We start from the raw sequence: 27,638 nt of genomic DNA on the forward strand, positions 1-27,638 counted from the left end.
TGGCACCCACGTCCCCTCCCTGTGCCCCCTCCCCTTGGTATCCCCTCATGGCACCCATGTCCCCTCTCCTGTTCCCCCTCCCCATGCCACCCCTGGCCACAGTGTCCCCCATGCCACCCGTGGCCATGGTGTCTCCCCATGCCACGCCTGGCCACGGTGTCCTCCATGGCACCCATGTCCCCTCCCTATGCCACCCCTGGCCATGGTGTCCCCCACACCCCCTCCCCATGCCACCCCTGGCCACCCATGCCCCTTCCCCACCCTACCCCTGCCTGGCCACGGTGTCCCCCATGCCACCCATGTCCCCTCCCCGTGGCACCCATGCCCCCTCCCCATGGTGTCCCCCCATGGCACCTGTGTCCCCTACCCCATGGCAGCCCTGTGCCTGCTCCCCGTGGCCTCCCCGTGCCCCCATACGGCAGCCACACGTGTGTGCAACGGGTGCACGCGTGTGCCAGCGCCCTGTGCGCGCACACGACCGTGCCGCGGGCTGTGCGCATGTGACAGGCACGTGCTTGTGCGCAACACGCATGTCCACGCCTGTGCAATGGGTGTGCACAGGGTGCGTTGGGTGCGCACCGGGAACTCGCATCCCCGTGCAACGGGCACATGCGTGTGCAAAGTGCGTGAGCATCCACGTGCAAGGGATCCCGGGGTGTCACAGGGTGCAAGGAGAGCGGGTGCAAGGAGAGCACCCATGGGTGCCCCGCATGGTGCCCACGCAGCAGGACCCAGCCATCACCCCCCTGCGGTGCTTTTCCACGTTTAAGCACAGCGCTTTGTTAATTACGGCAACACAAACAAGGATAATTATGGTGTATTTCTACTTCCCAAACGCAGATTTCACTTCTGGCACATGACACCTCTCACATTTCCCCCTTCTCACCCCAGAACACGCGAAGAAGAGTTTTTGCTCTGCTTCAGGATCATGCTGGGTGCAGCGAATCCCCCGCGTCCATGGCCAAACCGCAGCAGTGACGCAAAGGAGCCGGCGCGTTCTCGAGAAGATTTGAACTTTTTTCTTTTTTATGGATTTAAGAGTGCTTTTTTTAATCCTCGTCGCTACCCAGTCTCTGCCACCCACCGCTTCCTTGAAGCGAGGCAGGAATTTCCCGGCTGGTTCTAACGCCCCGTGGATCTGCATCCCGCGGAAGAGGAGCGAGCCGGGGAGGGAGCACGTAGGCAGCGGCAAAGCTGCTTACACGGCTCAGGGCCACCGGCGTGGATTAGACACCCGCAGGGCTTAAGACATCTTAATTTGATCATACGGCTGCATCCCCCATATCTACCAGGACACGCAACGTGGAGGGCAACATGGCGGGGCTGATGGAGAACCGGGCAAAGCTCCATCACACGGCTAAAATCCAGGCTGGGCGGAGAATGGCTGGAGAGCAGCCCTGAGGAGAAGGACTTGGGGGTGTTGGTGGACGAGAAGCTCAACACGAGCCGGCAACGTGCGCTGGCAGCCCAGAAACCCCCCGCAGCCTGGGCTCATCCCCAGCAGCGTGGGCAGCAGGGCGAGGGGGGGATTCTGCCCCTCTGCTCCGCTCGGGGAGACCCCCCTGCAGTGCTGCCTCCAGCGCTGGGGCCTCAGCACAGGAGAGACACGGAGCTGTTGGAGCAGGGCCAGAGGAGGCCCCGGAGATGCTGGGAGGGCTGGAGCCCCTCTGCTGTGGGGACAGGCTGAGAGAGCTGGGGGGGTTCAGCCTGGAGAAGAGAAGGCGCCGGGGAGACCTTCCAGCCCCTACCAGTCCCTAAAGGGGCTCCAGGAAAGCTGGGGAGGGACTCTGGCTCAGGGAGGGGAGCCACGGGACGAGGGGGAAGGGTTTTACACTGGAAGAGGGGAGATTGGGATGAGATATTAGGAAGAAATCCTTTGCTGTGACGGGGGTGAGCCCCTGGCCCAGGTTGCCCAGAGAAGCTGTGGCTGCCCCATCCCTGGAGGGGTTCAAGGCCAGGTTGGACGGGGCTTGGAGCAACCTGGGCTGGTGGGAGGTGTCCCTGCCCAGGCAGAGGGTGGGACTGGATGATCTTTAAGGTCCTTTCCACCTCTGACCACTCTATGACTCTATAAAAGCCTGCCATGGTGGTTCAGACGGAGAGCAGAGCGGATCCTTTCAAACTGCTTTAATATTTGGAGGAGCTGGAGAGATGAACGCGGCTGCAGAGCCCCTGGGGGGGATGAGACCTGTCAGCCCCGAGGTGCCGCAGGTGAACGCTGCTCATCAATGGACTGTATGTTTCCTGCCTCACCTGGGCACAGCTGGGCTCTGCATCTTGCACCAAGTTCGTTCACAGGAACTATTCTTTCGGGTAAGAAAAAATATAATTAAAATCTTCATTTACAGGGTGTTGGTGAAGGCTCAGTGGTGCAGAGTGGTGGGAGAGCACACAGGGAGCGAGCAATGCCAGCAGCAAGCCAGGCAGCAAGGTGGTGACATTATCTATCCAGGAACCGGGACAAATCTGCACCAGGTGTGCACAGAAACACCCGTGAGCGGGTGGCAGCATTGGGCCCTTCAGGGACGCTTGTTTCCGGTGCCCAAGCGGCAGGTACAGGTTTTCTACCTCCTCTCCAACATCCATGAGCATCGGACAACTGGTGATCTGCATGAGTCACCACCACGAATCTCCATCGGACAAGTCAGCAACGCACACGCAGCTTGGGATGGGACAGACAGCCTTGTTGGCTGGAGGACTGGAGCAACATCCATACGGATGTACTCACAGTAGGAATATTGAGACTGGCCTGGATGGAGGATGAGCAGGAAGGTCTGGCTGTGGAAGCAGCAGAAGGCAGGAGAAGAGACAGCGAAACAGCTGGTGGTGATGCACCATGGTGAGCAGATCCTCAAGACCTTGACTCGTGCCTACCAGCAGCTAGTTGGGACACCAGGGCCGAGAGACAACAGCCCAAGAGTGAATCCTCATCACTCACAGAGGATGGGGACAGGGTGGAGTGAAAATCGCCAACCCAAGAGGTACAAAAGGGCACATCCAAAACTGATTCACGGTCACCAACCTAAGAAAAGCCCGTGAGATGTGATAAGGATGCAATAGCTGCAGTCCCTCATCCTCAGCACCATCGCAAGGAAACCTGGCTAGACTACCCAGGCACGTGTGTCTTGGTGCTTGTGTGTTTGCTGTGGGTGTGATGCTGTAACCGCCAGAGCAAAACCAATTTTATTTATAAACAAAACACCCTCCCTTCCTGTAAGGTCTCCCAACAAGCTCCGACAGCGCTACAACATTATTTCCTACCTATCCGGACACTTCTACTTACCCTGACTTTATCTCAGCCACATCCTACAAGATGAAGGCACTGGGTCTTCTTCTCCGTGGCTGCAGGACCAGGAGTGTTTGCAGGGCCCCCGGCAAGCACCGATGCCGGAAGAAGTGGTGGGTGGAAGAGGTGGCATAACAGCACAGCGCCAAAGCTGTGCGCCAGCTGCCAGGCTCTGCTCCAAGCTGCCTTCAGCGCTGTGTGGTACGGAGCCCGGCTCCTGGGCTTCCTCCCCAGGGGACCAGGCGCCCGCATCAGCTCTCCACGTGAGACGTCTGCCGGGAACGCGACGGGGGTTCGCACACACGCAGTCTAGCGCTGCCGAGCTCTTCCCAGCAGTTTGCAGCATGCTCCCGTGGACACAAAGGTGTCCCAACCCCTGGCTCCTACCTTGCGGCAAGTAAGCAACAGCAAAAACAGCAAGAAAGACATCAAGGGCTCATCCCCAGGCTAATTTTGCAGGCATACAGCTGAATCCACGTTCCTTTTCCGACATCCTTTTGTACCTGATCATCTGCGATAACAACAGCCAGTTTGTTTCTGTGCATCGTTTTATTGCCTGAAGGGCAGATTTAAAAGAAGGGTAAATAAAAGACAGTGCTGGAGATGTGCCATTACGTCTCGCTTTTGGACAGGAGTACAATGCCTGTGCTTCCCATCCCAGGCGCATGGGCCCTCTGCTACTGTCCAGAAGCCTTTGGAAATCATAAACCACCTTAAAAATAATAATGCACATTCCCTTTTACATTTTCAAGGTGTTTGCCATGGCCAGGAGAGCTGGAGACAGACATTTGAAAACGCTCTCACTTGCTTTCTCCTAAAAAGCTTTGACTCACGAGCAATCTGAGCTCGTTAGCAGGGATATTAGGAGGAAACAGCTATTTCATGCTTTGCTAAAATCATGAAAAGTGGGAATAAAGGAGCTTCTTGCATTTACCGGGTTGTAGAATTGCTGTTTGCTGTATGGAGGCCAGGCCCACATTTATGAAAGGATTCGGGATCTTTAGAGGAATAAAGCCAGTTCCTCGCCTGCCCAGGGGCTGATGCAGCTCCCATCACCCTGCACTGTCAGCGCCTTCCAGCACTAATTCATTTTCCCTTCCTGGTGGAGAATAATTGCCTTCACAGATGGAGAAACAAGAGAGGGGAAGACTGGCAAGAAGCAGGTCTTTGCAGGCACGTTTGCAAGAGTCTTAAGATGCTACCGAGTCCCGCTTCTCCCCCTCTCACAAGCTTAAAGCCTCTTCTCGCAGCCCCCCAAATTATTTTTGCGAGCGAGCTGCCTCTCCTCGTGCAACGCGAGCCAGCCCTAACCCTGCTGTAAAGGCTGTTTAACTCGAGAGGAGCGTGGCACTGTTGTCGCTCTGGCTTAGGATTGTCACAGCAAATTCTGTCCCAGGGACCACAGGGGTGGGAGTTTCTCACCCAAACAGAACTCAGCATCATCTTAAACCCACCCGGCAGCACGTGGGTTGTGCATCAGACCGTGACGTGAGCACCACGGCTTGGGCAAAGCACAACCTACTTCGCTCGCTCAGTTAAAGGCCTGTCTCATTTTTATCACCTGCTCTCGCCAAAACCGTGGAATCCTGTTGTTTTTTATGCCTTGACATTACGTATAGACAGGGACGTGCCATAGAAAACCAAATTTATAATTCCAGATGCATACAAACAAACCAAACAGCTACAGTAGTTCTTACCTCTATGTGTATTCCAGGCTGTTAGGGACTTACTGGCTACATTAAATATTAAGCCATTTCTCTGCACACTTCAAAGAGCAGGATTTTTTTTTAAAGTTCATTCGTGGTGAGAAATGCCAAGCAAGACTGTCTGGAATAACAAATACCTCTTTTTCAGTCTGATCCAAAGACCCTTGATGTCATCGCAAGGTTGAGGTCTTTGTATTGATTTCAGTAGACTTTGGGATCAGGCTCGGACCACAGAAAGGACGTAAGAGGTTGATGCAGCTTGAAGTCTCCCTGCACTTCTCTTCTGCAGTTCAAGTCTGACGAAGGAAGAGTCACCGCACTTGGCCTCTCTCAGGGGTTACCGAAAGAGGTGGCCACTTAAAGCAATTTAAGAGATTCATGGAGAGCAGGTCTATTAAGGGCTATAAAAATCAACGGTCCAGGTGCATCTTCTCCTTCAGGATGGCACTGTATGGAAACGTCCCAGTAGGAGCTAAGCAGGCTCCAGTCAGTTCAAGCCACGTAGGTCCCCAGAAGTCATCTAGCAGTGGTCCATGGAGCACCTACCTTGGACGGTTATACTTCAGGGAGCTGCAGTCTCAGCTGTTTGGACATGCTGGGTGCTGCACAAGAAAAGGTGAAGTTCAGACCTGAAATTTGGAAGTGAAAGAAGAGCAGGCATAAATTTACAACGATGGGGTCAGCACCGGAGTGTGATAGCCCAGACCCATCACATCCGTTATCTTTTTGAGACAATCCTATTTAAAACATGCTTTTCGTGTCTATTATCTTTTTGAGATAATCTTATTTAAAATACGTTTTCTCCTAAATATATTTCCCAAGTGTCAAGCTTGGTTTATCTGCAAAAATCCTTGGGCAAAAATACCATCATTTTGAACAGGTGCTTGCCTAAATCTGAATAGTTGAGTGATAACAAACATACCACGCTGCAATGAAACAGGTTTCTCTTTTTCCCATTTCGTCTCACGTGCTGACATTTGTTTCCTGGAAAACCTGGATAACATCTGGCTTCCTCGCGAGCTCCCGTGCCAGCGTGCCCGTGCCATCCGGGGCGTCCTGCAGCCCGGCACGGAGCAGGATCCGTGCGGCGTCCGCCTGCTGCCCAGCGCACGCCGCGTGCAGGGCTGCGGGCGAGACAAGACATCAAGACAGGAGCTGAGATGGCCCAGTCGGTCCCTCCAATCCATCAACTGGTACTAACCTGGCTGAGTCAAAGCTAACCAGGTTTGCACACATATTGGGAGTATTGAAGCCAACTTGGTTCATTTTGGCTGAGTTATGGGCAGAGGGTGCCCACGGCAGGAGGGGGAGGCTGTGGGACAGCAGGCAGAGCAAAAGGCCTCCGAGCTTCTTTTTGCTCTGTGTTTGAGGTGGATTTCGTAGTGACATGCAAGAGAGGGGCTCGAAACTACCCTGGATGTGATGGGGGTCCTTTATGTGCTGGGGCTCCCTGCCAGCTCGCTCCACAGTCCGGGAGTAAATCAGAAAGGTCTCCACGCACCGCACGCAGCAAAGGGCATCCCACAGCAGGAGGCTGAAATACTCCAGCCCAAGCCCCAGCTCGTCCCGCAGACCCCTCTGACAGCCGGCACACGCATCCAGCGTGGTTCCAGCACAGTTAGGCAGCCCTGTTGCGCTTGGCTTGGGTAGCAGGGTGAGCCAGCCTTGATCTCCTGGCCTAATCCTGCACAGGATCTTTTACGCTGAGGTTTGTTAGCTCCTGCTGCAGGCTGATGTTGACCAGGTATCCCGACCCCCATGGATAATCCATGCAGGACACTTTGGAGGAGTGAAGCCTGCGTGAGAAGTGCCCCAGGACACACCGATAGTAACATAGCAAAGGTGCCGGGGAACCGGGCAGCCGACGGGCACGAGGAGCCAGCACAAACATCCCAAGGTTGGATGAGCTCAGCAGAGCTCGAATTTACTCACTGAGGGGGTGGAGGGAGAGATCGAGAGAGACACAAGACTGTTCACGCTCACTGCTGAAGCGTGTTATTAAGCAAACCTGAAGACTGGGTAAGCTGCCAATTTTGGCAATGGGTGAAATCATTTTTATATACTGTGTTTTGAGAGAGGGATGCTGATGCAAGAGATGCCTCATGCTCTCACGCTGGGAATGCCAACTCACTGGCATTACTATAGCAACTATATTTACGTTCAGGCTCTCTGTTATTTGCTCATAAGCCATTCTTAGGCAGTTTGCTAAGGAATTGAGGCTTAGGAGCTTGTGCAATCGTTGTATTTGTCTGCCCACCCTAACCATTTCGAACTGGCTAATTTCAAGCAAATTTAACGGTGAGGCAACAGCATCAAAGACACTAAGCTCCTGAAAGCTTCATGCAAAATAAGCAGCTGGGTAAAAGAGAAACACCAATTAGCATGTCTGTTCTTCCCCTGAGGGAAAGGCCCCAGTGCAGGCTCAACCACGCCATTAGACATCAGAAAGTCCAGCAGGAAGAGCGCTAGAGAATCAAAGCTGCAAAAAACCCCCCCACACATCGCGTTGCTCCAAGAGCCATTTGCATGTGCGCATCTGGCATCCCCTTGCACGCTCCGCTGAGCAGATGCAGCCCGGGCTGCTTTGGAGGTTGGGCTCCTGTTACTGAAACACACTTTCACTGTCATACAGAGGGTGAACAAATAGCTCGGCAGCCTTACCGGAACGGCTTTTCCCATCCTTTGCATGGACATCAGCACCAAGGGACAGTAGCGTCTGGATGGTATGCACGTGTCCTTCCTGCAGCAGTGAGCACAGGCATGTGGGATTCAGTATCAGCTCTGCACAATTTCTCACCTTTGCATCTAGCAGAAATAACATAGGCCTGAAAAGAAAGGAGGCCGCAAGGGATCTGTCCCTAACTGCATATGGCACCTGGAAGGGCACAGACGCAGATCCACTCTGTCACGGTCAAATCTAGGGCTACCAGAAGCTACTTCAGGTTCCAGAGGACCTTACGGCGGCTGGAAATTGGGGTCGGCTGCCTGTGGCAGTGCAGATCGGGTCCATTAGCCAGGGATTGCCCAGGCACTGCAGACATGCTGCCGTTACCCCATGGGAACTGGCCAGAGAGATGCCACCGGGCAACTTCTCCAGCTTTCCCGCTGGCAGCCCATGAGAGAGGAGTCGGAGCTTGGCCCTCGGTCAGCGCGGCTGCATGCTCTGCATGTCCCTGGCACCAATTTCGACCCAGAGGGCAAAAAGGCAGCAACAGGCATCCCAGGAGCATAACTCTCTCTGCGAACATTTAACACAATATTTTAAAATCAGAAGTGTTCAGTTAAGACCAATAGTGCTTCAAATCACACTGCAGTCTCTGGGGGTGGTGGTAGAGCCAAAGACTGAGAGCGGTGCCTCGGCGGGGCAAGTGTGACAGACACACAACCCAGTCCAGATCCAGGCAGGTGAATCTGCTTTTGGAATCACAGAATGGTTAGAGTTGGAAGGGACTTTAAAGATCATCCAGTTCATACCCCCCCTTGCCCTGGGTAAGGACACCTCCCACCAGCCCAGGTTGCTCCAAGCCCCGTCCAACCTGGCCTTGAACCCCTCCAGGGATGGGGCAGCCACAGCTTCTCTGGGCAACCTGGGCCAGGGGCTCACCATCCTCACAGCAAAGAATTCCTTCCTAATATCTCATCTAAATCTCCCCTCTTTCAGTTTAAAACCTGTCCACCTCATCCTATCACTCCCCTCCCCGGATCCAGAGTCCCTCCCCAGCTTTCCTGTAGGCCCCCTTCAGGTACTGGAAGGCCACTATAAGGTCTCCCCAGAGCCTTCTCTTATCATCATAGACTGTGTTGGGTTGGAAGGCACCTTTAAAGGTCATCTAGTCCAACTGCCCTGCAGCGAGCAGGGACATCTTCAACTAGATCAGGTTGCTCAGAGCCTCATCAAGCCTGGCCTTGAATGTCTCCAGGGATGGGGCTCCACCACCTCTCTGGGCAACCTGGGCCAGTGTCTCACCACCCTCAGTGTAAAGAACTTCTTCCTAATGTCTAATCTAACCCTGCCCTGCTCTAGTTTAAAGCCATTGCCCCTCCTCCTATCACTAAATGCCCTTGCAAACAGCCCCTCCCCAGCTTTCCTGTAGGCCCCCTTCAGGTACTGGAAGGGGCTCTAAGGTCTCCCTGGAGCCTTCTCTTCTCCTGGCCGAACATCCCCAACTCTCTCAGCCTGTCTTCATAGGAGAGGTGCTCCAGCCCTCAGATCATCTTCGTGGCCTCCTCTGGACCGGCTCCAACAGGTCCATGTCCTTCTTGTGCTGAGGGTTCCAGAGCTGGACACAGTACTCCAGGTGGGGTCTCATGAGAGCAGAGTAGAGGGGGAGAATCACCTCTCTGGATCTGCTGGCCATGGCTCTTTTGATGCAGCCCAGGACGCAACTGGCCTTCTGGGCTGCAAGCGCACATTGTTGGCTCATGTCCAGCTTTTCATCCACCAGCACCCCCAAGTCCTTTTCCGCAGGGCAGCTCTTTATCACATCATCCCCCAGCCTATATTGATAACAAAGGTTGTCCCGGCCCAAGCGTAGGACCTTGCACTTGGCCTTGTTGAACTTCATAAGGTTTGCTCGGGCCCACTTCTCTAGCTTGTCCAGGTCCCTCTGGATGACATCCCGTCCCTCTGGCACATCGATGGCACCACTCAGCTTGGTGTCGTCGGCAAACTTGCTGAAGGTGCACTTGATCCCACTGTCTATGTCATTGATGAAGATGTTGAACACCACCAGTCCCAGTACAGATCCCTGAGGGACACCACTTGTCACCCCATCTTCTCTTCTTTTAGACAACTGTAGATCCCACGCAATCTTCCTTATAGTGGTCAACAGATCCAGCTTGCACCGCTGAGATGTGAGGAATTTGGAGGACTGTCTCCCAACACGGCTTTGCCTTTGCCAGTGGCTGCAGAGGAGTTAACGCACAAACGACCTCTGACAACTGGGTGACACAACCTAAAGAAGTTTCTTAATAGCAAATTAGCGCCCTAATTTGTCAACCAGCCTTGCCTTTGCCTCTCTGGTCCTTGCCTCCAATCAAGTAACTCAATTATATTGCTGACCACACAGCTGTAGGATCCCTGCCTCACCTTTCATAACTGGCAGTTAGCTGTTTGTTAAAAGGACTAAATGTCACCAAAAAGCCGTGTGTTTTCCTACCCTGTTAATCCACTTTCAGTACCACAGGGATTTAGAGTTGCTCGTACTGAGGTGTGTTTCAGCCCAGAGAGCAGAACCTGTTGCTGATGTGGACTGTTGCGCATCTGCCTGCGGTACCCTCAGGCACCAGCATTTCCTAAAGGATTACTCTGGTATTTGTAATGCCCTGCGATGCAGAACGCCTTGCGTAACACACCGCCACAACCCACAGTGTCCTCTGTCTTTCCTGTGCCGATAGCCAACATTAAACGCTGCAGGGGAAAATGCAATACAGCCCCCACAGCCCTCCTCTCTGCACAAGCTTCGCCATAAATAAATCCTCTCTCCCTAAATAACACGCCTGATTTTGTAATCACTTCTTCAAGGCAACAAATTAGGCTTTGTCGTGTGGCATGAGAATGGAAGGCCCTTATTTTTATCCCCACCACCCACTCTTTTCCCCCATTATGGTGCCACTCAGTAGCATCTTTCCCCCTGCTCAAGCCTCCCATTTCCCTGCCACATCCACACCCCCTCTCAGTGGCAAAGACAGCAAGCCAGGAACTGCTTTAGCTGCCACAGCCTTGGCAGCAAATTGGGTTGAAAACGTAATTTGATTTCCATGTATTTATAAATGCAAAGTAATAAGAAAAGAAGAAAAAAACCCACCAGCCAAACAAATGATGCTGTAAATATAAAGTGACACTGAGCCTCGGGAAGGAAGAGAAACCCATCAAATCGCTCCCCAATCAGCCTCTCGCCAAGACAGAGCTGGGATCTTCTCCAAGGCACATTATATTCCCCAATAGCCTTGCTGTTAAACGTACCCTTGGCAACCAAAAGGGCTTTCAACATGGTTTCTCAGAGCATGAGGAAGGGAAGCTGGGAGAAAGGCCTCCTTTGTGGGAGCCAGCAAATGCCACGGCTGGGTCCTGCTGGAGGAGAATACTGTTGCCAGCACTCCCAATAAGTGTCATTGATGCTTTTATAGGAGCAGGGCGCTGGGATGCTGCTCCGTTCCCACTACAAGTCTACACCAGGCTCTGAGTGCTGCGTGTTAAAGCTCATGAGGTTTAATGTGCAGGGATCTGAGCAGGGACCTTCCCTTGCTGCCAGCATGTTGCACAGCGTGGTGCGACAGCACCAAGCAGAAGGGAGGCAGCAGGGTCCCAGGAGGGATCCTGGTCAGCGGTGAGGCTGTTGGGATCTGGTCTGCGCTCCCAGGGAGCGTTGCAGGACCCAGAGCCCACCAGGCCCCGCTTCCCCCACAGGCATGAGATGGGAGGAGAAGAAAGCTCAAACGACTCTCACTGCCTGGAATTCAAAACAGCTCGTATGCGAAGGACAAAGATAAGCGCCCGGGAGCTCCCTCCGCCTTTCCACCTCTCCTTTCTCATGTCTGGCCGTGGGCAGGCCAGAATGCAGCCTACTGGGACAAACAGTTGCTGTTTCCCAGCGCATCAGCCATCCTCTGTCCAGCAAGCTGCTGGCATGGAGACTGACTACTGACCCGCTGGGATCCAAACCTGCAGAGCTGAAGAAAGACAGAGAAAGAAATCTGAGCAGCATTTCATCCGTGTCTCCTCTGCCAGGTGAGTGAGAAGATGCTGGTGAAGAACTGCCACAGCTCACAAACTGTTGGTACCGACAGGTCCCAATAACTAGCAAGGTGGACTCCCTTCAGGTATTGCACTTTGGTCCAAAGGCAGCGGACTGGAAGAGTAACACTCATCAGAGGTGCGGGTTAAGCCCTAGCCAGAGCATGGCCAAATGGGTGCATGGCAAAGGAGCTGTGCCCTGTTGCCACTCACCATTGCTCCTGCATGATCCCACTCAGCCACACGCCAGGCAGGAGGGTTTACTAACCTGCAGCGCAGTCAGCGGCGTGGGCGGGAGGGTGGTCAACATATCAACTTGTACCCACCACCACTCTGCAGACAGCTGGACACGCCTAATGAGGGACTAAAACCCGTTAAACAGGGTATGGGAGTGCTCAGGAGCAGACAGACAGTGACAGAGGATGAGCTAGGAATGTAAATCCTCCATCAGTGGCAAACATCTAAAACAGCACACACACTGGCAGAGACTTTGTAGAGGGAGCCTGGGAACAGGGACAAACCTTGGCTGCGTAGTGCAGTGCTGTGAGTTGCAGGGCCGTTGCTCTCTCGTTGACATCAACACCCAGCTCAGAGACAAGGAAACGAATGGCTTCATCCTGGGCCGTGACGGCTGCCCGGTGCAGAGGTTGAGCGCCCAGCGCGTCCATGGCTGAAGGACAGGCCTGGAATGGGGGAAGAGGGAAAGAGAAAGCATTGAAAAGCCTGGCCAAACTTTCAAGGACAATCACCAGCCTGAGCAGAATCGTGTCTGCCTGCCACAGCCACGGTGACAGCACTGAACACGTGGGATGTCACCAGCAGGACCAGTGCAGTTGGCAGCAACGTGACTTGCAGATCAGAGCCAGCTCTCTCCTGAGCTTTTTAAGTGATAAGCAAAAGTGCAAAAAAGAAGACCCAAGCCCCTTCTCTCTTCAGTTGAAGCACACATGACGGGTTTCAACTCTTTAAAGCAGCAAGAAACAACTCATCTCCAACCTTTGTGCTGGTGGAGAACTTAGATGTAGGTAGGAGAGAGATGGGTGGATGACTTCATGAGATCTCTTCTGTGAGTCTCTAAACATGAACCGCAAAGACGTAAAATCCAGAAGCGTAACGGAAGTAACACACAGTGCACTCATCCTAAAGGATATAATCCAGCCTCTTGAAGTCTAGTGGGCCTGACTCATAGTTTTAGAAAACCTAGAAGGTAGCAACACTGCCATTAGCGTTTCCAGTGCTGCTTCATGGCAGTAAGCCAGGGCACCAGAACGAGGAAATTAAATCAACTATTCCATCTTCATTGCCTGAAATGTGAGACTAAAAGCGTAAGCAAACTTCACAAATGTTTTATCCTGTAACGGCCAGATGAGTGAAGACAATCACATGAGCATCTCCTGAAGTCAACAAGTATCTACTCACTCGAACACAACCTGGGCATCAAACCATCTCTGCTGGGTGTTACAGATGAGTTAAGTTCAAAACCTGTAATCTTAAAAAGTGTGGTACCAGCTTCCCTGGCCCACTCTGTGCCATGCTGGCGGCTCAGCTGGCCAATTCAACCTGCCAGCATGGCACAAACAGATTCACTGGTTTTGCCATGCTAGCTTTCTGCCAGGCCAGGGAGCTGCGCCAGTTCAGCACGGTGTCCAAGGAATACGAGCGCTGGTGTGGGGGAGAATGAGGGCAAAGGAGGTGAGAAGGGAGGAACAACCCCCCCTCCATGAGAATCAGCCATTAGGTTCGCTCAAACTATCTCACATCAATTCTGCAGTCAATAAATAATGCAGTGGTCTGGTTCTTACTACGCACAATTGGCTCTAATGACATCCCGGTTACGCCTTGTATGTTGGAGGAAATTGGAGATTACTGGGAGACAACACAGGAGCAGCAGCTGCCACAAGAGAGGGAGGCCAGAGATGAGCTGCTGCCAGCGCAGCCGGATGCCTTCCCTGTTATCCACTCTCAGTGCTGCCACACTGAGCACCAGCACTCCCAAGTGCACGCCTGGTCTTGGCTTTGTGTGTATTAGAATCATAGAATGGGTTGGGTTGGAAGGGATCTTTAAAGGCCATCTAGTCCGAACCCCTGCCACGAGCAGGGACATCTTCAACTAGATCAGGTTGCTCAGAGCCCCATCCAACCTGACCTGGAATGCTTCCAGGGATGGGGCCACCTGCTCCAGACTTTGACACAGCTGGCCCTGTGGTGCTGGGCAAGTCCTGTCCCCTCCTGCCACTGCCTTGTCTCTCCATCCCTCTTCATCAGATACAGGGATATACCCCTGCCCCAGGGCAAGATCTTATCATAGAATCACAGAATGGTTTGGGTTGGAAGGGACCTTTAAAGGCCATCCAGTTCCAACCCCCCTGCCCTGGGTAGGGACACCTCCCACTAGATCAGGTTGCTCCAAGCCCCGTCCAACCCGGCCTTGAACACCTCCAGTGATGGGGCAGCCACAGCTTCTCTGGGCAGCATCTTCCCCACGAGCTGAGTCCTGGTGGCCTTACTTGGCCAAAATCTCGCTCGTCTCCAGGGGGAATTTGCCTTCTTTGCAATTTGCTTCTTTACAATTTGTGAATTCTCTTCTTTACAATTTGGTTACGGTGAACGTGCGGATTGCTTGTTCTGGCAGTTCTAGGTCAGGTCCTGGAGGAGGGAGGTGAGGTTTTTGGCACCTACCTGATGTTTCTCTAGGAGCAGCCGGGCAATGTTGACATGCCCGTTCTGGATGGCATCCATAAAAGGAGTGACTCCACATTTGTCTCGGCTGTCAGGTTTGTACTGGCACCTGGGAGGGAAGACAAAAGCCAGGACAGAGTTGTTGGCAACTCTAAAATCCTTACCGCACCAGTTGCTTTACATTGGTGGGACAGGAGACTATCAGCAGATGGGATCAGGAAGGGCATATATAAAGCCTGTCCATAGACCATGCGCAAACCTGTCATAAACCTGCTTTATGCCCTGGGGTACGGTCTGCTGGGGTTTTTTGGGTCAAAAATCTGGTACTCAGCTGGTGCAACTTGCTAAGCTGCATGAAAGCCAGGGCTCCATATATTATTTATATTTATTTCCTTTGCCCCCCACACAGAGCATCTCTGGAAGGGGTAAGGTGCGCACGGGCCTTGCACTGGCAGAGGGGAAAACTGTATCCTCACGTAACAACGCCATGTACAAAATCAAAGCCCACAACAAAATCAAAGTCGACAGGTCTCGCTGAGGTTAAAGCTCCATTGAAATGAGAGAAGACTGAATTAAAATTGAAAGCCTGGCTCGAATCACAGGGCTACGTTTATGCTGGGCCAAGCGTGGACAGGAATTAACAAGGCTGGGACGAGTCAGCTAACGGGAGTTGTGGCTGGCCGCGGCTGCAACGCCTGGGGAAGGCTGCTCCAGCTCTGGCAGCAGGCAGTACTGGTTAGGAAGGTAACAGGGTCAGGATGACTGGGCACAGGCTGATTTAAAGCCACTTCACAGCAGTCTCTCAGGAGCCGCAGCCTGAAAATAAAGCCTGGAAGCTGAGTCCAGCCTGGAAGGGCTGCACTCAGAACTCAGCTGTCAGAAAACTGTTTTGTTGTTATTGTACGGGCTCGTACACATCAGAGGGAATGGGAATGAATCAGCACGGGAGAAGAGCCGAGTTATATAAGCGGGGCTTATGTCATAGTGAAGTCAGAGCCCATCGGAGCCCATCCAGGGAGCGTCCTTGTCTCAAAGGCCCCTAACCAGCTGTGAAAAACCAGGAGGAAACAGAGATGGCATCGGGATCGCACGCAGGGCAGCTAGGCTTCCCGAACGGGCATAAATGCCCTTTGTGTCCGGACGGCTGGAGTGAGCCCGGCGGTGGCCAGGAGGTGGGGGAGAGCAGGGAGGCAGAGGCAGTGCCGGGAGGAAGCCTGCTTACCGCTCCAGGAGCAGCTCCACAACGTCAAAACAGCCGTGCATTGCTACGGGGAGAGAGAGAGAGAGGCGCAGGGTTAATTTATGTTTTCATGCCACCATCCGTCTACAGTGAAACATAATCAGGTTTCTGACCCTTTTGGCTTACTCGTGATGCAGGAAGGGGTTGCAAGAGTCTTTAAATTCAAAGCTTTTGATTTTATTTTTTTTAATTAAAACATTGTCTCCAGATCTCAAGCCTTCCCTTCCCCTGATCCCACAGGATAACCCAGGGAAAAAGCACATATACAGGCACCGTTTGCTTCTAACTGCAGAGTGCATGCACGAGACCGTACATGCAATTAAGCTGACACAAAGATCTTTTCTTGCAAGTATTTGTTAATCCCTGAAGTGAAATGTGTGAGAAGCAAAATGAACACAAAGCAGGGAGCTGGTGAATAGCTAGATGGCATTTCCACCCCTCCTCAGCCACTCAAACTACCCATCACTCTCATCTCATCATCCTAATGAAGTATCGTCACCCAGACAGCATCTCAGAGCAGAAACAACAACAGTGGGGGAGGATTTGAACATCGTGCACTGAAATATTCCTTTTTTTAAAAAAAACAAAAAACAAAACAAAACACATTGTATTACAGCAATGTGCAGACAACTTTAATCTTGCCTTTTTTTTTTTTCCCTGCAGGTCATTTTGCAAAACAAATGAAATAAATTAAAGAAGAAAAAAAAAAATCAAACCAAGCCCGGAGCTGCTACATCAGGCTATTTACTCTGTGCGATGGAAGAAGGGCCCCTGGCAAATGTGTGTTACCAGCAATAACCTTCAGACGCAGCTGCACAATAGATGCTCTTTGAAAGTCCAACAAGGCATTCCCATCCTCCCAGATCTTCGGCATTTGCTCCTGCTCCCTGTCCGTTTATCACCCCTTCACCTGAGCTGATGTAAATACAGGCAGAGCCACTCTATGAAAAGGATTTTCGAAATAGAGGCTTTACAAAACCCAAGCTGTGTGAAGAAAAAACACCCTGAGCAACACAATTACATCCTTTAACAGCAACAGAGACACAAGAAAGCTGCAGTGCTCAGATCCACTGTTGCACTCCACTTCCTCTAATTACATCTCCCGTGCTTGCTTGCCTCAGGCTACGGATATATGAAGCAGCAAAGCTTGAGGAATCAACCCGAAAAAAATTGCCCAGGGGGGAGAAAATTACCCATCATCTACCCAGGGATAAGTGTGCCAGGAAGCCAGCTGGACTGGTCACGGGTTAATGTGCTCATATCCACACCCTTGGGATGTAAACTCATTGAGACGGTGGTTCGTCTTGACATGATTTCTCTCGGCAGCTCCAGCATCATCTCCAGCCCCTCGCCCGTGCCCCTGCCTCAGGAGCTGCGTCTGTGTAAGTGGGCTTCGTGCTGGTGTGCGTGGGGATGCCTGGCACCAGCACCCACTGAGCAGCAGCCTCCAGCATCGTCCTAGGTTAAAATTATGCTGGGGACGAAGGTGGTTTAAGCAGCTCCAGCCCTTCCTGCTGCCCAGTTGCTCCCACACCAGCTGCTGCTCCTCCACCCATGTGTGATCTAACTTGGATCAGTAAAATGACCAGAAATCAACCCAAATCACGGGTTGATGACTTTGCCGCAGTGAAAGTCAAACACAGCAGCCAACACAGAGATAGAGACACCTCTATGAAGCAGCGAGAAACCAGGCGCTGGATCCCACCATCGCCATCTGTACCCCAATATCCCAAGCGCTACGAAGCAGGGAGGAGACTTTAAGCTCAAGGTCTAAAACACCCCTTTTCCTCAGCATAGTCCTCACCCTGCTCCTGACCCTGTCCCCAGCCCCTCAGCCCCCAGATCCCAATCCAATGTCCACCTCTCCATGGGGAGAGGGTTGTGAGAAGGGCAGCAAGCCCAGACACAGCAGCAGAAGACCTGGGATTGAGCAGGGACAGAAGAACACGCAAATAAACCAGGATTAGCCATTTCTCATTCAGGCAACCTGCTTCTCACCGCCCAGCCTGAGACATCAAACAACTTATCAGCTATTTTTCATTCCCAGGTCAAGCACAAGGACTAAGGCACAGCCAATGCCCTTGGGCTGGGACTGTCACTGCTGATGAGCACAGTGCGGTGAACAGGCAGTTACTGAGGGCCGGAGAAGTAACGGGAATGACAGCCAAGGAGCACCACACCCAACAGATTAATTACAGCACAGCAGGGGTCTCCTCATGATACCTCGGGTCTTTCCGGAGAGTCGATCCCTATTAAATTCTTTGGGAAATGAGTTTAGGTAGCCGCAGGTTTGAGCAGTGGCTCCCCACGCTCATTTCTCCTGTGGAGACACTGCTGAGCCTCAGGAAACCCCGCTCAGGGATGGGGCACGTTTCAGATTCAGGTCAGCCACTGCCCTGCGCAGCACAGGTCTGTGGGTAAGCAGACCCGATACTCTGTAAGGGGCAATAAGACACGGCAGGCAAACTTAATTCTGCATTAATGTGTTTTTGGGCCATTCAACTTATTAAGGCTTAGAGAACTTAACTGAGGCACATCTTGCATATCATCCATAAATTAAAATGAATCACTCACCCATCTTAAGGATTAAAAAGTCATAAAGCCAGAAAACAAACCCAAACTGCCTCTGGGTCACGGTTCAGCTAACTCTGTCCTTCTGCTCCCTGCCGTACCTACAGATGATGTCTGTCGTTCCTCAAACCAGTTCACTCCCTTTATACGTCCTTCTAAACCAATGAAAAGGGCAGAGATGGGGAACCGGGCACCCCAGGCTCCAACACTAACAACAGCCCCTGTGTACTCCCAGTAGAGACTATCCTTTTCCTTCGCAGAAAGGTACTCTGGATTTCTCACCACTCAATGCCACCTTCTTAAGAGCAACGTGAGAATAACAAAACCTGTGATGCTTCTTCTGCAGGTTGTGCCTAGAGATCCTACGGCTCTTCAAATTTGCCATAATGACCTAACCCACCAAGCACGCACACAAAACCAGATCATTTTGAGAGACACATCTCTTATAAAAACTGATAACGAGACTATAAACCAAACTGGTAAAAGTCATAGAATCACAGGGTTGGAAGGGACCTCTGGAGATCATCTAGTCCAACCCCCCTGCCAGAGCAGGATGTCCACCAACAGGCAGATCCCAAAAGGTGTCTCTCAGCAGCTCCGCCGCTTTTAGGACTTCTAAAATGCCAGGATATGCTTGGAGACTTGCAGATTTTCCAAGAGCAATTTGCAGCTTTATATGCCAGCAAGAAAAAGGGTACTGCGATGTGTTCTGAGCTGTGGGAGCTTGGACATATCTGTCACAGGGAGGCAGAGATGGAGACGAACACCCTGGTCCAAGGAGGCCAAAGTCAGTGGGTGATCACGAGCGTTCCACCACTCCCAAGAGAAGATAACTCTTATTCACCACAAAAACATGTTTTGAGTACAGGCAAAACCCAGTGAAATGGGACCCGAGGACCCTCCAACCTCACCAGCTCGGTCTTCGGCACATCACTAAGAAATATTAAGCCTAATTCTTGTTGTTTATTTATCTGAAATCAGCTGAGTGTCTCTCCTGAGGTGAAACCCTGCAGGTTCAGAGAACCAAAGTTCAGAGAGGTGAGCTCCCCCTAATGCCCACCACTAACCCCTTTCCTTTGATTTCAATAACTTAACTGTTTCTCCAGGTCTTTGTATCAAGATAGGTCACACTTTGCTTCTCCAAACTAAATGTGAACTGAAACAACAGCCCCTTTCTGTTCTCTGCTGCCGCCACAGCCCGCTCTTCTCTTCCAACCCGACCAGTGGCAATGGGATGCTCTTTTACCTGCTGTGTGCAGAGGCGTTCTCTTTATCGTGCTCTCCGTGTCCCAGCTGCCCGGGGACACATCCAGCAGGTACCGAAGGACCCGGGGATGGCCCTCCCGGCTCGCAATGTGGAAGCAATTCCAGCCATCCTTGTTCTTCAGCAGCGGGTTAGCTCCATGCTCCACGAGAGCTTTGATCACCTCCAGGTTTTGCCTGGTGCAAGCCATCATTAGGGGAGTCCTAAAAGAAAGATGAGGCAAATATAATAACCAGGAAGACAGTGTTGTATGAGCCTGATGGCTTTTGTTCTAATGTCTGAGCTTGAAGCACGATTTAAAGCTGTCTGTAGCACCAGCTGGCCTGTCTCATAAACCATAGTAGCTCAGCGCGGGCTGTGGTAAGCTAGGCAGAGGGGAAAACTGATGTGACAAAACCTCTCTAGGGTAGAAGGAAACTTTGCTGGCTAAAGGCAAAGCCCTTCTCCAAGCTCAGGGCTAAATTTCTCATCTCACCTGCATTTGGATGCTTTAACTGAGGCTCACCATGCACTGCATATGGACCCATGAGATTTTACAGGACTGCTTTTTCACGCAGGTAATATGGGGTCTGGACTTTTGGGGACTGCTGAGACACAGCCGTTAACATCAGTGTATCTTGCCCCAGCCAGTCACCCAGACAGGCAGCTGTTTCTGCAGGCAGCACACCAGAGACAACTCCGCATCTCCTGGCAGTACAGCACGAGCGTACCAGCAAATGCCACTCTGGAACATTTCTGATGTAGAGCGGCTGGCCTGAGAGTGAAGCTTTTCACAGCTTTGTCCTGTTTCACATGCCTGGGAACAATCTTTGATATTTAAAAACATTTTTACAAGCTCCCCAGAGGAACAGCATCTTCTCCAGCCCACAGTTTCCGCGCTGTGCCTTGCACGCATTGTGTGCGTGCTCCTGCAAAGCCAGTGGATACATCTGACAAATAAACACGGTGAACAGCCCATCTCGCTCTGCTTTCAACCCTGCATCCACCAATGACCACGTTTTCACACCTTTAAGCCACAAGCTGCAGACTGACAACCATCCCAGCTCCTGCTTGGCAGCAGAGCAGATTCACCACTTACGTTTGTCCTCCCTGGTGACCTGTTGTCTCCTTGCCCATCCTGCTCTACTGAGGACCGGTGAAGTTGGTGGATCTGCAGCCTCCTTTGGAGGAGTGAGCTGAGAGCCATCAGAAGGGGGGCATTAGCTGAGGGTTTACTCTCAAGGCAAAGCATGGATAACTCAAGATGGTGAACCCACAGACATCTGTGTTTGAAGCAACCAATTTCACTGACCTCACCAGCACCAACCCTTATTTTCCTTAATTACTGCATTATAGAACAATAATTTAACTGCTGCAAGTGGGAGCCGCATTCCACATTTTACCTGTTTATAAACTTCACCCAATCATCAAATGCTGGGTGTGTGCACAGATTGGACAGAAACCACTGAGCTTTCCTAAAAAAGATGAACACTTCTCCTGCACAGAGAGGACTTATTTCCTCTTCACCAACCCACATACGTCAGCTGGGAGACAAAAAAAAAAAACCAAAAAACAACCTCCATTCTTCATTCAGGAAAAGCTGCAGCACAAAAACTTCCCACTGCACAAGGAGTAAGAACTCGTGGGCCTAAACTGCAGGGACAGATATTTTGCTGAGACTTTAGGAGAAATGCTCCAGTTGTAAGGACAGATAAAGACAGGAAGAGAGTGCTGAGAAGGGAGACAAAATCTCCAGCAATGGAAATTTTAAAGAAGAGATTAGACACGCATCTGCTGGGGACGATGGGGTAGAGCTGAGCCTGGAGCTCCGCGTTTCCTGCAGCTCCATTTCTATACAGTGCCTCAGATCAGCGTGTGCTTTCAATGCAAATGAGGCTTTGTCCAAAGGCTGGGACACGCGCTAGCAATCATGCAGCTCCCCGATTTTACTCTGAGGATGGAATGATAGCGCAGGCCTATGAAAGAAAACCAGGCTTGCACGCACATCTGCACGCAACGCATGAGATTTCTGCCTCCCTCTGCTCCCCCTGATGTCAGCAGGACGCGGGCAAAGCCTTGAATTACGACAACTGGGATGCTGCCTTTGTATTTGTGCTAGTTCAGCTTCAAAACAACCTCCCCAGGCTTTAATTTGTGGGCTGGGGAGAGAGAATCTTTGCTTTCTTTTGCAAGGTGGCCCACAGAAATCTCCCTCCTCAAGAGGTAAATTTGACATTAATCAGGCCCGCTGCTTGTCTGTGGATTACGTTTTACTTTTTATTCCCAATTCTCATTCCCTCATCATTTGCTTACGTGTTACCCACGTGGCAGGCAAACAAAAGCCCTGAAGAAACCAGTTGTTTCTTGGATTGTTGAGGCTGTTGCTATTATATCAGTAGCAAATCTGACCTAAGAGGTTCTGTTTGCTGGGGGGCAACAGGAGTAAAACTTACTTTTTATCTTCTAATTTCAGTTTCTAAGGACCAGGACACAGAAATGTGATTCAGTATCACTGAATTCTAACAAATGAGAGAAGGGGAAGAATGAATAGCTGCAGATGAAAGCTTTTATATTGAATCTGCAAATGAAGCAGTAATTTACAACTTCTACAATGAACAGTGGGAAAATCAGTGATAGGGCTGATAGAAAGCCCACCGGAGCCTGGGCTGCATCCCCAGCAGCGTGGGCAGCAGGGCGAGGGGGGGATTCTGCCCCTCTGCTCCGCTCGGGGAGACCCCCCTGCAGTGCTGCCTCCAGCGCTGGGGCCTCGGCACAGGAGAGACACGGAGCTGTTGGAGCGGGGCCAGAGGAGGCCCCGGAGATGCTGGGAGGGCTGGAGCCCCTCTGCTGTGGGGACAGGCTGAGAGAGCTGGGGGGGTTCAGCCTGGAGAACAGAAGGCGCCAGGGAGACCTTCCAGCCCCTTCCAGTCCCTAAAGGGGCTCCAGGAAAGCTGGGGAGGGACTCTGGAGCAGGGAGGGGATAGGAGGCAGGGGAACGGTTTTACACTGAAAGAGGGGAGATTTAGGTTAGATGTCAGGAAGAAATTCTTTGCTGTGAGGGTGGTGAGTCCCTGGCCCAGGTTGCCCAGAGAAGCTGTGGCTGCCCCATCCCTGGAGGGATTCAAGGCCAGGTTGGACGGGGCTTGGAGCAACCTGGGCTGGTGGGAGGTGTCCCTGCCCAGGGCAGGGGGATTGGAACAAGGTGATCTTGAAAGATCCCTTCCAACCCAAACCATGTTGTGATTCCATGATTCTAAATGATGGCTCCTGCAGTCGCATTCCCACCTTCTGCATCCAGACCTCTTTCAGATATCGCTCTGACCCATGGCAAAGCCAGCCAGTGACCTACCAGTCTGCCTTTTTCAAGCAGTCTACGCTCGCGCCTCTCTCCAGGAGGTAGGAGACACACTCCCCATGGCCCATGGAGGCCGCTTCGTGGAGGGGTCTTTTGTAGTCGCTATTAAACACCTCAAAGTCCATCCCCAGCGCCTCTACCAAGTAGGCGAGGACGTCCCGGTGCCCGTATCGGGCAGCGTGGTGCAGCAGCGTATCTCCCAAGCGTCCGTAGCGCCAGCTCTGCACCGCTGGGCCCAGTGCGTTGTCTGGCCGCAGCTCGTCCCGGAGGACATCCAGCCGTCCCTCCTGCACCAGCCGGAGGAGCGGCCGCCGCCTCTCCGCCTCCGCCATGGCTAGAGATCTGCAAGAAAGAGTCAAAAATCCGGATTACGGTTTCAAACTGCACAAATACAATGTCTGCTCCCTGGGTCAGAAAAAACAGAAATTACCTTTCAACCTCAGGAAAACCAGGAACTGTCCTCTCCCCTCCAGAAAAACAGAAATGTCTTTTTCCCCTTTGCGAAACCAGAAACTAGGCTCTCCCTCAGGAATACCAGAAATCTCCTTTTCCCTCAGGAATACCAGAAACTGGCCTCTCCTTCAGGAAAAAGAGAAATTCTCTTTCCCCGCAGAAAAGCCATAAATTTCCTTGTCCTTTAGGAAAAACAGAAGACAGCAGCTCCCTCAGGAAAAACAGAAATTTCGTTTTCCCACTGGAAAAAAGGAAATTTCCTTTTCCCACAGGACAAGCAGAAACTGACTTGTGCCCCCGAAAAAAATGAAATTTCTGAAGGAAAAATGAGTTCTTTTCTCTTAGGAAAACTAGGAAGGGGCCTCTCCCTTAGGAAAACCAGAAATTTCATTTATCCATCAGGAAAACCAGAAACTCAAATCTCTCTCCAGAAAACCAGAAATTCCCTTTTCCTCAGAAAAAAAAAAAACACAACAGAAATCAGACTCTCAGCAAATCCAGAAATTCCCTTTCCCTCATGAAAACCAGAAACTCTGTTTCTCCTCAGGAAAAATAGACAATTCCTTTTCACTCAGGAAAACCAGGAACGGGCCTCTTCCTCCAGAAAACCAGTAATTTCCTTTTCCCCTCAGAATGGTCAGGAAACAGCCCCTCCTTCAGGAAAATCAGAAATTCCCTTTCCCTCTAGGAAAACCAGAAACTTCATTTTCCCTTGGGAAAACAAGGAACTAGCCACTCCCTCAGGAAAAACAGAATTTTCCTGTTCCATCGGGAAAACCAGGAACCTGTCTCTCCCTCAGGAAAAACAGAAATTTAATTTTTCCTCAGAAAAACTAGAAACCAGCCCCTCCCTCTAGAAAAACATAAATTGCCCTTTCCCCTTTGGAAAACTAGAAAATTCCTTTTTATCTCAGGAAAGCCAGAAACAAGTTGCTCCCTCAGGAAATCCAGATATTTCCCTTTCCCTCAGGAAAACTTGAGCTTTCCTTTTTCCTCTGGAAAATTAGTAACTTCTTTCTCCCTCGGGAAACCTAGAAATTCCCTTTTCCCTGAGGAAAAGCAGAAACCGCCTTCTCCCTCGGGAAAACTAGAAACTGGCTTTTCCCTCAGGACAACCAGGAACTGGCTTCTCCCTCAGGAAACCCAGAAATTCCCTTTTGCCTCAGGACAACCAGGAACCGGCTTCTCCCCCAGCAAACCCTGAAACTCCCTTTTCCCTCAGGAAAATCAGAAACCGGCTGCTCCCTCAGGAAACCCAGAAACTTCCTTTTCCCTCAGGAACCGGCCTCTCCCTCAGGCTGGAGACCCGCCACGTTCCCCTCCCCTCAGCCCGTGCCGTTAGAACCCACCCGCGCTCTGCTGGGGCTGCGTGACGTCACGCGGGGCAGTACGCGTCGGCGTGACGTCACTCCCAGCGCAGAGCGCGTTGCCGGTGAACAAACTCCGGGAACGTTTCTCTCGGCCCCAACAGCGTTATCCCCGCCCGGGGTTCGCCTGAACCCGGAAGTGCTGCGCCATTGGGCAGCGCCGGGTCGCTTCGCGCCCTCTGATTGGTCGGTGGGGCCGGGCGGGCGGAATCACGCGGGGAGGGCGGAGGCGGGTCCGAGCGCGTCGGGAGCGGAGTGAGCGCCGGGGCGGGGGGGGACCCTTCCCCTTAGCAACGGGGGCGCCGTAGCAACGGGGGTCCCTTCGCAACGGGGGGGGCCCTTGTCTGAGAAGGGGTTAGAGAAGGGACCCCCTTGGCACTGGGAGGGGGGCTTTAGCGATTGGGGGGGATCTTTGTCACTGGGGGAGCCTTGGTAACGGGGGAGGGACACTTGGTAATTGGGGGGTGCTCTTTGGCATTGAGGGGGGGACCCTTGGCATTGGAGGGGGTCTTCGCAGTGAGAGGAACCTTAGTAATGGGGGGGGCGGGCTTGGCGACGGGGGAAACCTTGTTAACGGGGAGGAACTCTTGGTTATTTGGGGATTCTTGGCAAGGGGGGGGCTTGGCAGTGCAGGAGCTATGTGGCAGTGGGGGGGGGACCCTTGGAATTTTGGGGGGCCTTGTCAGTGAGGGGACCCTTGGCAATGGGGGCGTTGGTAATGGGGGGGAACTCTTGGCAATGGGGGGACCCTTGGCTTGGCAATAGGGAGGGGGGGCTTGGCAATGGGGGGGTTTTGGCAACAAGGGGGACCCTTGGCAGCTGGAGGGGGAGGGGCTTAGCACTGGGGAGGGGGGATTGGTAATAGGGGTGACCCTTGGCAATGGGGGGGAGACCTTGGCAATGGGGAGGGGGGCTTGGTAATGGGGGGGGAGCTTGGCAATGGGGAAGGAGGGTTCTCAGTTGGGGGGACCCTTGGCAATGGGGAGGGAGAACTTGGTAATGGGGGGGCTTGGCAATGGGGGGGCCTTGGCAATGGGGGGCACAGAGGAGGAGGGCTCTTGGCTATGGAGGCAGCAGGCCAGGGGCTGGCAATGGGGGGGCTGTTCTGGGCCAGTGTGGGGTAGCCTCAGGGGGGGCCTGGGCTGCCAGCGGTCTCCCCATGCGGGCGCCATGCTGGGGGACACAAGGCTGGTGCACCCATGTGGGGAAAGGGTTTGGAAACAACATCCCGGGGCGGGACAAGGAAGCAGCTCTGACCTCCTCCCAGATATTTCTCATCTCCCTGGATCTTCCCCCATCCTCTGCGGCTGCTGCTCATGGCTGATCCTTCCACTTCACAGCTGGAGTGTCTTCTCGTGGCTGACAAGCTCTGCTGCCTGGAACATTCCGTACGTGATCAAAGCCATAAACTGTGACAAGGCCCTGCGACACAACCTTTGCTCGGCACTCGTGTCTCTGCTGCTGTTGCCAAGGGAAAATCGCGGGAAAAGGGAGAAAAGATGAATGCAGGTGAAGCCTGAGTGGGTCCTTTTCTCCTGGTGGGTTTCTGGACTTGAACCCTGTGCCACGGTCCTGGCGCTTTGGGGTTTCACTGTCCTGGGGTGGGGGAGCAGAGTTTTTGCCCCCAGTCCTTCATCTGATCTCATGTGAGACCTTTCTGTGTCCAACAGCTGCGGGAATGGGCACAGAGCTGGAACCTCAGCTCTGATACGTGCTTGAGAAAATTGAGATGCTTCAATGATTTGTGCTCTTTAATCCGAGAAACTTTTCAATTTCAAGTGAGAAACACCATTTTTAAGTAGAGTCATAGAATCAAATCGCAGAATCGTTTAAGTTGAAAACGACCCTAAAGATCATCGAGTCCAACCCTAAACCTAACACTGCCAAGTCCACCACTAAACCGTGTCCCTAAATGCCAGGGGGCTGTCTTGCACTGCTGTTTTTCTTCTGTCTTGCCTCGTTTGCTGTGTTTTGAGGAACATGGGATGTTAGAAAACAGCCTCCCCGGGGAGCTCAGTGGGTGCTTTTAACGCCGCTCTGTTGAGCTGACGTGAATGAAAAGGAGGAAGCGGCGTAACGAAACGAAGTGGCCCTTGGATCCTGCCGTACGAGATCAGTCGATTACTTTTGTGACTGCCATAAACAAGTTAGAGGAGCTTATCCTCCGCAGCACAGCGTAGTAATAAAGGAAAAGTGAAACCGCGTGAATGGTGTTTGCTGATAATTCTTTCCTGGAGGAAAGAAGCCCATCCTGAGCCGTGGATTCGGGTTTCTTGGGAGCATTTTCAGTTGAAGCAAGTTGCACTGTTTGTACTTTTTCTGCTGGTCGTCCCACGTACGGAAAAGAGGAGTTTATGCAGATTTCAAGTAAGATTTAAATAACTCTTCATGTGGTTTCATGCTGCTTCTTAACTGTTCTCGCGGGGAGGAGCTGTGCTGGAAGTGGGTTGTGTTTCCTCCTTAATGGAGGATCGCAGCTTGGATCTGTTTGCGAGAGGCTCGAGTTTGTGAGTTTGAATGTTGGCTCTGACCTTGCCCGGGCGAGTCGCTGTTGTCTCTTGCGGGGGGGTTGCGCAGTTCAGCCCCCGCAGGCTTCCTTGGCATCCTCCTAATGATACTTGGCATTCACACGAATGCCGGTATATCTGCTTCCTCCGTGTTATGGTGTTGTAGAGAAAGCTGCAAAACATGCATGGATTCTGGTTTTATGTCGTTCTCTTTTGTTCCAAAGCCTTGTACAATGCAGGAGTGGGGACGTGGGGTGCAGTTGCTGTTGTAGTGGCTTCAGATGTGTCACCCTGACACGATGCGTTGTCCTCCTTAGCACCCACCAGAGCGTTGTACAAGCTTCTGCTATGATTTATTTGGAGAAACTCCTGGCTGAAACACCGGGACAGTCCTATAAAATTTCTGAAAAGAACCTGTTTATTTATGCCTCCGTTAAAAGCCATGGATTTTATATTGTTGTTTGCTAACGCTTTGGTTTTGGGTTCTTTTTTTTT

General features: G+C 52.2%; 2 protein-coding genes across 13 annotated transcripts in view; one reads left to right on the forward strand and one right to left on the reverse strand.

The window, feature by feature from the left end:
- Positions 1–1,678: 1,678 nt before the first annotated feature.
- On the reverse strand, positions 1,679–26,026 carry ANKRD16 (ankyrin repeat domain 16). Of its 10 annotated transcripts, none has more exons than XR_010069610.1 (10): positions 24,619–24,775; positions 22,811–23,158; positions 19,465–19,685; positions 15,630–15,672; positions 14,408–14,516; positions 12,250–12,411; positions 7,654–7,732; positions 5,915–6,116; positions 4,984–5,621; positions 1,679–3,797 (listed from the first exon to the last, which is right to left on the reverse strand). XR_010069610.1 is itself a non-coding variant. In XM_063323739.1 (9 exons), the coding sequence occupies exons 2-8, from the start codon at positions 23,146–23,148 to the stop codon at positions 5,956–5,958; spliced, it is 1,113 nt and encodes a 370-aa protein (XP_063179809.1). In that variant the 5' UTR covers positions 23,149–23,158; positions 25,894–26,026; the 3' UTR covers positions 1,679–5,621; positions 5,915–5,955. The 10 variants fall into 10 exon arrangements, 4 of the variants coding, with proteins under 4 accessions (XP_063179809.1, XP_063179812.1, XP_063179808.1 ...); XR_010069606.1 differs by having other exon boundaries at positions 1,679–3,842; XR_010069607.1 differs by having other exon boundaries at positions 1,679–3,558; positions 3,674–5,621.
- FBH1 (F-box DNA helicase 1) overlaps positions 25,966–27,638 on the forward strand; it is a 34,919-nt gene continuing 33,246 nt past the window's right edge. The window contains exons 1-2 of one of the 3 annotated variants that reach the window (XM_063323736.1): positions 25,967–26,145; positions 26,307–27,003. In XM_063323736.1, the coding sequence (XP_063179806.1) occupies positions 26,991–27,003 (13 nt within the window). In that variant the 5' untranslated portion in view covers positions 25,967–26,145; positions 26,307–26,990. Of the gene's footprint in view, positions 27,004–27,638 lie in introns of all 3 variants that reach the window. The other 2 variants (XM_063323737.1, XM_063323735.1) reach the window with 2 other exon arrangements.

This window comes from Chroicocephalus ridibundus, chromosome 1 (genome assembly GCF_963924245.1).
Source record: "Chroicocephalus ridibundus chromosome 1, bChrRid1.1, whole genome shotgun sequence".
NCBI classification, from domain to species: domain Eukaryota; kingdom Metazoa; phylum Chordata; class Aves; order Charadriiformes; family Laridae; genus Chroicocephalus; species Chroicocephalus ridibundus.